The sequence below is a fragment of the Ictidomys tridecemlineatus genome, chromosome 12, assembly GCF_052094955.1.
Source record: "Ictidomys tridecemlineatus isolate mIctTri1 chromosome 12, mIctTri1.hap1, whole genome shotgun sequence".
NCBI classification, from domain to species: Eukaryota; Metazoa; Chordata; class Mammalia; order Rodentia; family Sciuridae; genus Ictidomys; species Ictidomys tridecemlineatus.
Window position 1 is genome coordinate 95,916,823 of NC_135488.1, and position 14,388 is coordinate 95,931,210.

General features: G+C 44.8%; 1 protein-coding gene across 5 annotated transcripts in view; it reads right to left on the minus strand.

The window, feature by feature from the left end:
- Window positions 1-10,797, minus strand: part of Ltbp1 (latent transforming growth factor beta binding protein 1) — a 386,831-nt gene extending 376,034 nt beyond the window's left edge. For 3 of the 5 annotated variants that reach the window (XM_078029401.1, XM_078029398.1, XM_078029399.1), the window contains exons 1-2: window positions 10,181-10,797; window positions 9,091-9,161 (exon numbers count right to left, since the gene is read on the minus strand). In XM_078029401.1, coding sequence (XP_077885527.1) covers window positions 9,091-9,161; window positions 10,181-10,671 — 562 coding nt within the window. In that variant the 5' untranslated portion in view covers window positions 10,672-10,797. The remainder of the gene's footprint in view (window positions 1-9,090; window positions 9,162-10,180) is intronic. The other 2 variants (XM_078029400.1, XM_078029397.1) reach the window with 1 other exon arrangement.
- Window positions 10,798-14,388: the final 3,591 nt, after the last annotated feature.

The window sequence follows — 14,388 nt, forward strand, 5'->3', positions numbered from 1 at the left end:
CCCCTATAAGAAGGATGGGAAAAATATCAGAGGAGTAAATCGATCTGCTCTAAGTTTCACAGCCACCAAGAGGCAGAAGTCTTTCCACTATTGAATCAATGCAACAAATGATTTATCAAGGTGAGATGATATATCTTGGACAATTTCAACAACTTTTGAAACAGTTTTGAAGATGCCAGCTCATAACTACCCATTTGACACAAAGTACATCTGTCTTATGGATGAAAGCCACAGAGATTTACCTTTTAATTGAAAACAATAATAAAACAGGTTCACGCAGGGTTGAAATCACATTGAAGTTATTGGGTAATCCTATGAGAAATAAAACCTGTCCAAGTCTACAAAGACCAATGATCCTTATCATACCATTTTCCTTACCTTTATTTTTTTAATCATTATTTTCCTCTGGTAACTTTTACTGGTTACCTCTTATCTCCTCTGTGAGGATTCTCCTTTAATTCATTACCAAAATCCCTCTAAAGGGTTCCCTCCACTCCCATGTTCTCACCTCTAAATAACAGATCCCATCAGTGCAGGAGGGCCGACCTCATCAACTCTCCCCCCCTTCACCCCGACTTCCCATCCCCTGTCCAGGCTCATGGCTTCTCTGGCCCAGGAGAACCAAGAGCGTGTATGAGAAAACCAGCCCATCCATCTTCTAATTTACAAAACATGACGTTTCGCAAACTGTTTACTTATGTCCCTGCCAAAGATATTACTCAAATGCGGTGGAGTGAAAAAGCCACAGGGAATAGTGGAGTTGGCCAAGAGCAGTATTTGGGGATCTAAAATTACAGGGGAAAATCATACAACATTCATTTTACTTAGTCCCAAATCTCTATCAGATGATGTTGAGCAGAAAGATTCTAAAATTGGCAGGGAGAGAGGAAAAGTCATCTTAAAAGTTTGGGCCATGCCAGGGCAGCTTCGCCAAAAGAAGGCAGAAGAAAACAGAGTAAGGTGTGCGCCTCGGAAAGCTGTTGTAAGCAGCAGTGTCTCGTGGGCCAGGAAAAGCACACAGAAACTGTGGCCGCGAGAAACGAATGGAGATTGCTGCCAACAGATGACAGACAACAAAGAAAGAAGGCAGAATTCTTTATCTAGTATTCAGAGGACAGCATTTACCATACAGCAGAATAGGAGAAGCTAGATCTGCTCAATTCTATTCCAACTCAATGAGCAGGAGGGGCCAAGTACCTAAAACAATTGCAAAGAAAATCCTGCATCTCAGAGCTCAACACTCAGGAGGAGACAGAGGCCTCTTCCACCTGGCCCACGCTGCATCCACACCAAGAAAGGGTGAAATGAGCCTGCTCTGAGAGCAGCAAAAAGAACCCATTTTTCACCAGGGCTCTGAGGAGGGTGTGTAAGGCAGTAGAGCCCAGGAGGGAGGAGTCCTGACCAAACAGGAGCCCTCAAGAGCCATTTTTATCAAGTTTGGTTCTGCAGGGGCCCTGCTCTCTAAGTATATTTCTTGTATTACCTCATGCAGGCCCCCAACAGGACTCCGCATGACCGTCCAGATGGCCATGATAACTATTTAGCGAACAGCGTTAACTCAGCCTTACTCAGGGTCTCACAACTGTCTGCCCAAGTCATGGCATGAGGAAATATTAAGGTCAAGAGAAAAGCCCTGAATTCTAACTCCAAAGACATAACTGAGCCACACTGCCTCTAGTTCGGGGAAAGTCAAACTGAGACCCAGTAAGAGGAGGAAGAGGAGAAAGGTCACAAACGCAGGTCAGATACCAGGAGGAAGCAGAAATAACTAGGAGCACTGCCTTCTCATAATCAAGTGGTTTGGGGTCTGCACTACAAATACAGTCTCCAAACCCAACCCACTGTGTGTACATGAAATGTTCAATCCATAAGAACCAGGGCAAATTAATAGGTACACAGAAGCAGACACATATAACTCTGATGTATTTTTCCATATGTACCAAAACAACCAATTTGTGTCACACCAACAAATTATGTATAATTTTCTCTACACTGAAAGGGTAGGAACCATCATTAGTAAAATATATATTTAGAGCAAGATAAGACATCGTTTGTCCCTTATGTATAAATCATTGTTTAATTATCACATCAGGGAGCTTTTAAAAACATAACCCTGAAGGGTAGCTGCTAGATACTTTACTTGCTATATATTGTATATTTAAAATTTTCATAATTAAAAATAGAATATTTAGTGGAAAAAAATATCCAAATGTTCCAAAGTGTTTAAATCTTTTTAAAAATTATTTAATCATCTACGTATCATTACAAATTTTGCAAATTTCAAAGTCTTACAAAATGATACCTATGTAGTAAATGCTCAATCATCTGAAGAAAAATTGAATGGAAATACTCCACATGGAGCTACCTTTAACCCTATGTACTAGTCACAAATGAGCAAATCCAAAATTTAGGTTTGCTCCTGCCTTAGAAGTTTCTCTAAAATGGGTCTTGAATTTCCAAAAGTGTCATAAGTATTGCCTAGGCCTGGGTTTCTCCTGGATCCAGGTGTCAAAATGTGGGTCATCTACATCTACATGGGTATAAGAGTTGGGGGAGGGGCCATCTAGTTTAAGTCTCAGAAATTCTGAATTCTGATTCAGTTAAGTGCTTAAAGTGCTTTAACTGTAATTCTGCTAGATGTTCATGTTTAAGAATCACCGATCTAGAACCTCTTTTAAAACAGGACAAAAAAAAAAAATTAGCCAGAGGCAAAACTATAATCATCAGTGGCCAATTCCTTATATCTCCCAACACTCCCTGGAGCAGCCAGAGTTCTTGCAGTAGGGGAGAAGCCATGCCAGATCCAGCCACAGACTGTGGCAGGAGACCAATCAAGCTCCCAGGAATCTGGGGAATCCCAAGTGCCCTGGGAGGAGAAGCTCTGAGCTTCCAGCACATGGGCCTGATACCCCTGGGCTTGTATAATGGGCTTAATTGTGCCATATCCCATATAAAGATATGTAGGAATTCTGATTCCCAAGTACCTCAGAATGGGACCTGATTCGGAGAGAGGGTCTTTACAGAGGTCAGCAAGTTCAAAGGAGGCCACGCAAGTGAGCCTTAAGCCAATGACTGGTGCCCAAAGGGAAATTTGGACTCGGAGGCAGATGCACACAGAATGAAAGCAACGTGAAGGGACACAGGGAGGAGAGGGCCACCTCTGGGGCCAGGACAGAGGCCTGGACAGAGCCTTCTCTCACAGCCCTCAGAAGAACCAACCCTCTTGACACTGTGATTTTGGGCTTCTCGCCTCCAGAACTGTGAGACAAGAAACTTCCATTTTCTGAGCCACCAAGTTGTGGTCCACCTCTTGTTGTTGTTATGGCAGCTCATACAGCTTGGAAAATTTTGAAGCCAAAAATTAGTGAAAGCAACCCAGGTGAGCTGGGGCTTTCAGGAGAGAAAAAAAACCTAAACCTTGAGAGAAAATGTTGCAGCCTGGACATCAGATAGCTCAGGGCCAGAGGAAAAGTCACGGATCTGCACCGGTGTCTGAGCAATGACGCCCCCCACTGATGAAAAGGGTCACAGATCATGCCTGCCTCCATTACCCTGGCAGGATACGGAGACCAAGAGCTGCTCTCTGTAAGCTCTGAAGCCCCATGAACATTGCGCTCTCCCCACCAGCAGCTCCTCCTGCATGATCTGATGTGGGTCAGATGAAGAGGGTGACACAGCCCTCACCCCGGGTCACTCCCACCCTTGCTAGGAAGCATTTAGAAGTAAAATCTTCATTTTAGGAAAATTTAATTTGAACTCCCAGACACATCTGAGGATATCTGGAACATCCACCACAGCAAACAAAAGGCTGTTGCAGAAGCTTTCATGGACAAGCCAGGCTTCCTAAGGGCCCAGGGTTCATTGGGCCGCACAAACTTGACAAAGCAGACCAGGCCAGGACAAGCCGAGTGTTCAGTCTGGCCCCCAGGCCGGGGGAGGGCTCCACTGGGAAGGGTTAAGTATTATCGCAACACAGAATTTATGATTCCTAAATGTTTGTTTTAACTAGTGTTGAGAACACATATTCGACCCAGTGTGAACTTGACCTCTGGGTCCCTCTCCCTTCCCCAAGCTGTCTGTGCTGTAGGACAAGATTTTCCAGCAGTCCCTCCCACCCCTGCTCCCAGCAGTGGGGTCACGGATGGGGTCAGGGCAGCCCTCCCACCAGCTGCCATGGTGAGCCGACTGCAGAACATTGGCAAATCTGCCGTCAATGTCAATAGCAGGCGTACAAAAAAAAAAAAAAAAAATGTGTACTCTTCCTGGGCCTCACCCAAGCTTGGCCCACACAATACCCAGCCAAAAGGGGTGGAAGATAGCCGAAGAGGGTCCTCTCAGTCAACTGAGCTCCAGTCGTGTTACACCCTCCTGGATGATGCCACCTACTATCACCAAGGATACAAAAGTTCAGGTCTCCTTTGCGTATAACTCTAGGAACATTTCTAGGGTTGGCTTTTGTTTTTTTTTCCAAAGCAGTGTGGGCTGAATGCCAGTGGAAAAGCAATGGAATATCGATTTTCTGTTCCTTGCTAAGGAGAGAACAAGTCATTTGATGTGCCATGAGTTACATGAGTAAAAACAGACCCTGTACTCCCTACAGCTGGCTGAGTTTCTCCTCTATTCATAGAACCTGGCACATGGTAAAAGCTAAACAGATATCCGTTAAATAAATGAAAGAACCATGCGTGCATTTATGAAGGCCTGGGACGTGCCAGGCACCCACTTTGGATTCACATCTGCCATCTTCCCTCCACCTCACTCTGCCAGCCTGGCCTCCTTCTCTTCTCTCCTTTATTCTTTTGTGTTTTCTGTTCCCATGTCCAATCTCCTCTTTAAAGTGGAGCCCACTGGCAATGACTCCAATCAGCACTTACCAGAAAGGAAGACAAAAAGACTGGAAGAGCCAAAGGCAGGAATGGGGGGATCCATTATGAACAGAGAAAAACATGGGGGGGGCGGGTGGCAAAAATGTTATACACACCAGGGATTTAATGCCCCACTCAAAAGACAAAGTCCCTAAACCACAAATCCTCCAACAAATGTTAAGTCTTTGAAAAGAGAACAAATGTGGTAACATGTCTTTTGCCCTAAACAGGTATCACCATCCACAGCCAGCCAATATTAATAACTAGAAAAAATATAACCCATGCTATGATTTCAACTCCTAGAGATCCACACACAAAGGGTGTCTGGAAAAGCAATATTAAAATGCAATTGGGCATCTCTACATAGGGACTGGGCGGCTGGAGGCCTGAGACCACCTTGGTAGATGCTCGTAGACATTCTTTGCCCCTGTGTGGGTCTGCTGCCTGCTCGTTTCACATCTCTGATTTGCAATTTAAGGTTCACTAAATCTTCAGTCTTCAGAAGCATTTGCCCATGGCAGATGTAAATCAAGTTTCAATCAACTCAAAACCATCCAAGCTGGCTCAAAGAGACATGTTATTTTCTTCACTGGAGTTAATCAAGTACTGAACACCATGAACATATCCAATCTCTTATGCGGAAATATCTTTGCATCAATTGGACAAGCTATATTAACTGAACTTCTTCAGCCAAACTCTTTAAATTATCCTTAAAATATAATGACAAGTATTAAATATTCCAGGTTGTACATTGAAATGTGCATGCACATTTTATGAAGAAGGAACTTCATGTTGACATATCATTAATTTTTGTATTCTCACATGTAATAAGTCATACCCAAGGATGACTATTCAATCTTGACACATTAAAGACAAGGGAGAGGAAGGTGATAACATATCAATTTATTTTGCCATCTAAATAGCACTGCTAATTACTGAAATAATTACAAAAAAATGACACAAACTGGTGATGAGATTTTTTTTCCATTCAGTTTATGAATACTCCAGGGAATACTTTTCCCCTAAGTGGCAAGCTTTAAAACAAAGAGAACTAGAGGCATATATTTAGTCTCTTAAAATTATTTTAAAATAAGTCATTCAAGGGTACAAACAACCCAAACAACTTCAAAGCTATACAGATTGTACATTCCTAATCCAAAAAATCCAAAATGCTGCAAAATCCAAAAGTGTTTGAGTTTCAACAAGCCATCCATGAGGGAAATCCCACACCTGATCTCATGTGATAGGTCATAGTGAAAGCATAGGCATGCTAAAAATATTACATAAGATTACTTTTGAGCTATGTGTATAAGGTATATGTGAAATATAAATGAATGCCATAGTTGGACTTGGGTTTCATCCTTAAGGTTGGTATCTCACTATGTAATGACACATATTCCAAAATTCAAAAATAAAATATCAAAATCCAAAACACTTCTGGTCTCAAGCATTTAGAAAAAGGGATATTCAACTGTAAACTAAAAAGTTCTCCACATCTACATTTTTAAGAGAAAAGCAAAAGACCAATAAGAATACAAACATAGGGAAAGAAGAAAACCAAGTAATATATAAATGAGATAGGGTTTATTTACTTGGCTTGAACCAATACAAACTCTTAAGAATGTTTCTGGTTTTATCAAGTTTTCATATCCACTCTTTTTTACCTTGGTACAACAATCCTACAAAAGAGGCAAGGTTTTGGCACAGTTATTTCAGGATGGAATGGGGTCAAAGAGGTGTCAAGTGAATTCTCCAAAGCCATGCAGTTAGTGAGAACCTTAGCATTTGAAATCTGGTCTTCTGAATCTAAGGTCTGCAGTCCTTCCTGGCCTCACATTGCCCAGCCATGGACACAAGCTTCATAGTATCAGTGGTCCAGTCTAAAGGAGGAAGTCCCCCACATCTTTTTGGATTTACCAGATACACATGAAATCAGCCTCCCATTAAAAATACCCACTTTATAGATATATTACTTTGGATTGAGCACTGACCTATCCTAGCAGCTCTTTTTAAAATACAATAATTCCTGAAGGGAGTTGTGACTTAGGTTTCCAGCATTTGGGTCTGAATTCATTTGTCAGAAAGGCCAGTTTTTTGAATGCTGAAAAATCATAGAAAAGTGGGCCGGGGATGTGGCTCAAGCGGTAGCGCGCTCGCCTGGCATGCGTGCGGCCCGGGTTCGATCCTCAGCACCACATACCCCGAGAACTGAAATAAATAAATAAATAAATTCTCTCTCTCCCTCTCCTCTCTCTTTAGGAAAAAAAAAAAGAAAAAAGAAAATCACAGAAAAGTGATGTTGCTTTGCTTAGATCCCAGTGCTGTCCACGAACTACCTCCTAGGAGCTGGAAGGAAATTCCCAACCAAAAGCTACAGGCATTTGCAGGTATTGAGATTAATTCACTATAGCAACCTTCTCTGGCACTTGAGTAACCATGCAACCTTAACTCTCTGACCCAAGGTCTTCTGTGGCCCTTCTCTTTCTGGATCACCAGGGGGCAAACCCAGCTAAACACAGGCACACAGGTATCTTTGTCTCCCTTGCCTGGAGAAGCAGGAAGCCAAGAGGTAATGCCCAACATCTGGATGTTCACCTCTAGAGCATCTTTGAGTCTTCTAAACAGCTTAAGTTCCAAATCCTCAGAAAACCAGAGACTAAGAGGCAATCTTCTTTTCAGAGAGTGCGCTCAGTTATATCTTTTGCCAAGCAAACTTGTTAAACCTTGGAACACTCTCTCCAATAGGCATCAAGGAACATTGCTGGTCTTTGAACCCTGACCTGTGTGTTTAACCTTTACACCGCAATAATCCACTGGAATGGTGCTGTCACAGATAGACTACCCCCATGTTACAGGCAGACCACATCACATCAGGTTTGAGCAGATGGAGTTACTGGGGAGAAGGGAGGGAGTGCCATTTGACTGGAGCCATTCTCAGGAAAATGCTGGCACATTTCTGTCAAGGGTAATCTAAGAAGCTAAGAATTGAAAAAATAATGATTTAATCTAAAATGCTACAACCCTGAGTATTTCTGATCTCATGGTTTGTATCAGCGATTACTCCTTGATCATAGCCAAATCATAAAACATGTGGACATTCCTTTTTACAAAATTAAAGTCACGATGCCAAAGCCCCTATTTCCTCCAAGGATTGAAGGTGTTTTCCAAAAAATAAGGTCACTCAAATGACAGTATCTGAAATTCTTTTTATTTACCCTCCAGTATTTAAAAATCCAAACTACATATAACATTTTACTTGTTATGCTGCATACTGGGAAACAGCTGAAATTTTGGACGATTCCAGTTCATATGGTAATGGTTCTAGCTCTGTGTGGAGAACATCTACCAGGGTTTAAATTTTGAGGAAGGGAATAAAACTATTTTCAGTTAGGATCAGACTTAGCATCCGCCTGTCAAGAAGATCAGGTAAGTTTAATTTAATGTTTAACTTCACAATGCATAGGGGAAATACTTTCCAATGTTCTCAAACCTATATACATCATTAATAGATGTTCTAAAACACTGCTAAGCCTGCATATTAACTGGAGAAGCAGGACAGAAAGCCCCACTGATAGTATTCTAGAAAACAATCAGGCCTCAAGGATGGAGACTTCTGATTGCTATTTTCAGAAAGATTTAAAAACTATTAATGTAGGGCTGGGATGTGGCTCAGTGACAGAATGCTTGCTTGGCATGCCTGAGATCCTGGGTTCAATCCCCAAAAAAAAAAAAAAAAAAATTAAATAAATACACACACACACACACACACACATACACACACACACACACTCACTCCAGAACAAAACTCCTACTTCCCATTCCTCTCTTACTATCATTTTAAAAATGTTTTTCATTTGTTGATAATATGTGTAAATTAATTACATAGGTTCTGCCATATGAGACAGCTCAAATTGAATTTTTTTCCCTAGTTCCTGATCACAGGTGTGACCAAGTCATTAATACCTCAGCTGAGTGCAGGGAAATCTTGGATGCACAGTATGGTTCTGTACAACACTGGTATGGGCACTGACACTGTTGTTACTCTGAGTCAGCCCTTCCCAAATGCCAATAAAGGCTGCAGGTAAGAGGTGAACTGCATTTCAGATTTCAACTTCCCCAGGGTAGCATCAGTCCTTTCAAGTGGCCTCTGTAGGATCCACCCCCTATGTGGACAGCCCAACTTTGACCCATTTTGTGCAGGGCTGCTGTGGACATTGCAACTTACGTTTGGTGCACCTCTGGGAACCAGGGGCCTTACTCCAGCCATGGCAGCACTGCCCTCCACAGACATTGACCCTGAAACAAAGCAAGATCCCTGAGTCCAGCAGCAGTAATACTCCCTTCCCAAGTACCCAAGTTTCCAACAGGTTCCTAAAAGGCCAGCCTCCTGCTACCACACTCCTCAGATAGAAGAGGGTCCTAGTAGGTTTCTAGGATGACCAGCTCAAAGTTGCCCAAGTAGAAAGTTAAGGACCATATATCAGAGAAGGGTAGAAGAATCAAAAGGCCTGCTTAACTTTCAGCTATTCAGAGAGGAGACAAGGTCCAAAAAAATGGTTGTGTTAACCCCAAAATTAAAGTAGAGCCAAACATTCTGCATATTATCTGGGGCCAATTTGAAACAGTTTCAAAAAGAAGTGTCAAAAAAAGAGTGAGGTCACACCACCTGGAATCATCCTTGAAGGAAAAAAGTCAAATAAGCAAAAAGTTTTCCCCATCCCAACTTTGTGATTAATGAGGAGGATCGGCTGTACAGGGCGGATACTTCCAGCAACCAGTAACAGAAATTTTCCAAATCAAAATTCTGTCGATGCTAAGACTCCACCCTCACCCCAGCAGAGCAGACCCCACAGGTGCAGGGAAGCGCAAGCTCACAATTTCTGAGATGCCCAAAAGTTCTAGGCCACAGAACAGGAGCTGGATCTTTACAGCCAATCCTCCCTCAAAACATTTATTTTCATTAACTCGACCAAAATTGAAACTGAGTTGCAGAGACGTTTAATTGATGCTGTGGGATTAAGCTGAAGTGACTTCATGCTTACGCCCATCTTCTAGGAGTAGCTCGGGTTGCGCACGGGAGGTTACGCCCCGGGCAGCCATGCCTTTTGTGTTTGCCCGCAGCTCAGTAACAATGCACTCCAGAGTTTAACTTCAGTAAAAGTGCTAGGGCTTCCCGGCACCCCGCGCTTCTCCGGGCTCTCCAGGCGGGAAAGAGAAAGTCTACCCACCGCTCACGACGCCCTCAGCCACCGCAGGGCTCCGAGTGGCCCTGACCCCGCGGTCCCGGCGCGCGCTAGGCTGGGATGTGGGCTTACCCCTGCAGCTGCTGCTTCTGGTGAACCTGCAGCCTCGAGCCCGCGCCGCTCTGGGTCTCCTGCGGCACTTTGGAGCGCACGACTTGCCTGCCTGGTTTGGTGAACGGGGCGGCCGCCGGATGACCGCCGGACTTGGGGTAGAGCTGCGCGCTGGGGCCCCCGGGACGCGCGGGCTCCGGCGGTGGCGGAGGCGGCCGGAGCCCCTGCAGGGCCGCGCCACCGGGCTGGCTCGTGCGCCGGGTCCGCTCCGAGGGAGCCCCGATCGAGGCGCGGCTGGGGGCGCCGGCGCCCGCGGAGCTGCGGCTGTACCTGGCGTTGAGCGCGACGTTGAAGGTCCGCGGGCGCGGGGGCCCGCCCAGGGGCAAGGAGCCCGCCGCCAGGCCGGGGCCCGGGCGCACCACGTACGTGATCCTCCGTACCCGGCCGTGCGCTGACGACGCGAGTAGCCCTGCCCAGAGCAGGAGCCCCCACCTGAGCCAAGCCCCCGCCATCGCGGGCCCCAGCCCGCGCGACCCACCGATCGCGTCCGGGCCCCCGCCCCCGGCCGTGCGGCTCGCCTGGTGCGGCAGCCCTCGCCCTTCCCGGCGCGCTCCGGCTCCCCCGAGAGCTGCCGAGAGCCCGGGAAAGGTGGGGAGAAGGCCAACTCGGTGGCGAGAGAGGAAGTGCTGCGAACGGCGGAGCAGCCCCGGACCCCAGCCGAAAGTGGCTGGGAGGAGGGGGCGGGCGTGGGGGTGGGGAGCGCGGAGCCGGGAGGGGAGGGGCGAGGGGAGCTGTGCAAGGTGAGGGTCCGCCCGCCCAGCGGAGCGTGCGGTGGGCGCCGCGCCTGGGACCCGGCAAGAGCGGGCGAGCGTGAGCGCGCGGGACGCTCGGAGGCAACCCCGCCGCAAAGTCTTTAAAAAGTTTCTCTCCTCCGGAGCCGAGTGTCAGATCCGAGCAGCCAATCTCCGGCAGACGTGACGTCAGGCAGTAAATCCTAATGGGGGAGCGCGAGAGATGAGCCCGAGCACACGCCGCCACCCTGCACATCCACCGAGATTGTGACTGTGGGTCGGAAAGGCAGAGGCCCCCCGCCCCGGTCTGTGCCCCGGGACAGCACAAAGGTCTCAACCGAGTTACTGAACGGTCCTTTCCTTCTAGAAGCCCTTTAGGATTCGTCTGATATTGTTTGGAAGTCCTGGCACTTTCTTATCCGTGTTTCCTCAACCACTTGCTGCGGGAGTTGGATTAAAAATGCCAACTCGAGCCCCAGAAAAAGCTTGTCCGGGGTGCGCCGAGTTTTCCATCGCAAAGCATTTTGATGGTCCTCTCTGGGACTGTAAATTCCCGGTAACTGAGTTTTTTGGTCAGCAACCTCTGTCTGGTACCCTGCTACTCGCTCGGCAGGTACAATAGTGCAGGGTGGTCAGCAGGGGGCGCCCGCGCAGATGGGGAAAACCGCAGAGGCAGCCCTGCCCTTGGTCCTGCAGGATGGGAAAGTAGAGTTCAGGATCTCTGAGAACCCCCTTAAGCCATTTTTGGTGTTTTAATTTTTCAAAGTCAGATCAATTTCCAGGACTTCAGTCCAAAAGAATCACTCAGCCTGGAGGTGATCCAAGATCACATTAAGGGAGAAGGCAGAAGGTTCCAGGGGACAGAGTTGCTCTTTGGGGAAAAGCAGGAAATAATAGCATCTTTACTTCTCACACTTGAATTAAGAAAGATGTCACCAGAAGAATGCATGATTTTACTATATGAATGCAAAAGAAAAGCCTGATCTTAACAATTTTTGCTTTGTTTTGGGTTTGGGTTTTTTGAGGAGGGGGTGTTATTTTGTTGGTGGTGCTTTTGTTCTAAGAATGGTGCATTTCCAAGTCTTTGATTTTTGTTCATGTTTATGTGTCACTTTCCCTTTGCTTTCTTTTCTGCCTACAATGGCCAGCAGACAATTGGTAGCAGGTGAGAATTGTTTAAGAAATATCAATGGAAAAGACATTTAAAAATGATAAAAATCCATTCATCTGTATTTAATTTCTTTTTTTTTTAATTTTTTTTTAGACACCAGTATGTCTGTATGTATAAACGTGGCTGTAAATCCAATGTGATACTGCAATCTGTACACGTGGAAAAATAAGAATTCATACCCAATTTGAATCAAATGTATGATATGTCAAGATCATTGTAATGTTTTGAGCAACTGTGTTTAACTTCTTTTTCTGTACGTTGGAGGAAGAACTCCAGTATTTGATTTGGCAGAAGGGGACCTCAGTACAAATGTCTGAACATCAGTTTCCCGTGAGAATACTGTCCCGAGAGCCTCTGTCATGGAATAAATAACAGGTCGTAGAGGGAAGAGACCCCCCTCGGTTCCAGTCTTAGGCTGCTGCTGATTAGCTGAATGACCACGGGCACTTCACCTTTCCTCACTGCACCTCAGCTTCCTCCTGGTGTCTTTAACTAGAGAAGAAAAAGGGGAAAGAAAGGTGGGGGGATCTTATGAAAATCAAAGGGAGATCAGTAAAAGAAAGGGACCAGACAGTGGGAAGAGGAAAAGGTGAGGGGAAATACTGGAGAATAATATTGACCAAATTATATTGTGTGCATCTATGAGTAGGTAACAATAAATTCCACCATTATGTACAAGTATAATGCATCAATAAAAATATGGAAAAAAATAAAACAACAAATAAAAATAAAATTGTCTTCCAGCCCTAACAGTCTACAGCTCTCAAAACATCCAGGGTCCCTCTGGACAGGATCATTCTAGGTCAGTCTCTGAGCTAGGCCAAAGTGAACCAGCTGAGAAAAATTAAGGAAGGAGGAGGGTCAAGAAGACACCTGGTTCTGAATGAAAAATACAAGACAAACTAATAAATATCCACCAAGCACCTGCTCTGAAGAAGACACAGAAGCAGAGCCTCTGGAGATATAAAGTATCATAAGGCATAATGCCTTTGTCTTTGAGAAACTTCCTATCTGGTTTAAAAACAGAAACAAAAACCCAATGAAGTAATACTTTGAGAAAATAGAATTCTTAACAAGGCAGGACAGGACTTATGTGGTCCTGGATCATAACACAGCTTGTGGAGAATTCACAGCATGCAGAGAAAATATTTCCCACCTGTTACTAAAATAAATCCACAAAGATTTTACCTCTCAGTTAGGGATTATACCACAGCAATTTAAGTAGGTGGGAGTTGGGAGAGGGTGTCTAGCAGAGTTAACAAATTAATGAAGAGACAGGAGAAAAGAAGGGAGGTGTCAGATAAGTGAAAGTTCTGGCAATAGTAAAGAAGAGTATGACTGTAATATATGTACACAATGGAATATTACTCAGCCTTAAAGAAGAATAAAATCATAGCATTTTCAGGTACATGAATGAAGTTGGATAATACATACTAAGTGAAGTAAGCCAATACCCTCTCCCCACCCCCCCAAAAAATGTTTTCTCTGATAAGTGGTTGCTGATCCATAATGGGGGGAGGGGCAAGGGAAGAATGAAGAGACTTTGTATTGGGCAGAGAAGAGGATGAGGAGGGGAGAGGGAGTGGGGGGAGAGGTGAAATGAGATGAACATTATTACCCTATGTACGGGTATGATTGCATGAATGGTGTGACTCTACATCATGTACAATAAGGGAAATTAGAAATTGTGCTCTCTTTATGTAAATAAAAATAATTAAAATTTTAAATAAATAAATATATATATGTATATATATGTGTGTGTGTGTATATATATATATGTGTGTGTGTGTATATCTATACATACACACACACACACACGTACATACACACAGCACAAGCCTGGTACAATAGTGCACACCTATAATCCCAGTGACTCGGGAGGCTGAGGCAGGAGGATCGCAAATTCAAAGCAGCCTCGGCAACTTAGTGAGGTCCTAAACAACTTAGCAAGACCCTGTCTCAAAATCTAAAATAAAACCAAACAAAATAAAAAGAGCTGGGGATGGGGCTTGGTGGTTAAGCACCCTAGTTCAATCCCTGAGACAACAACAACAAAAATCCAGTGCCATCTTCCTTTCTCACGACCCACAGCAGTGCAGAGTTGGATCTTTCTAGCCCGTTACCACTCTCTTTATGACAGACTGTTGTCCATGACAGTTGATCATCTGCAAAACGTAACAACAGGAAAAACCTGTAGTGTGAGTGTTAACCCCGTCTCTAGAACACCATCCCCTGGGAGCCATCAACATGGAGACATGCCTGTGAGC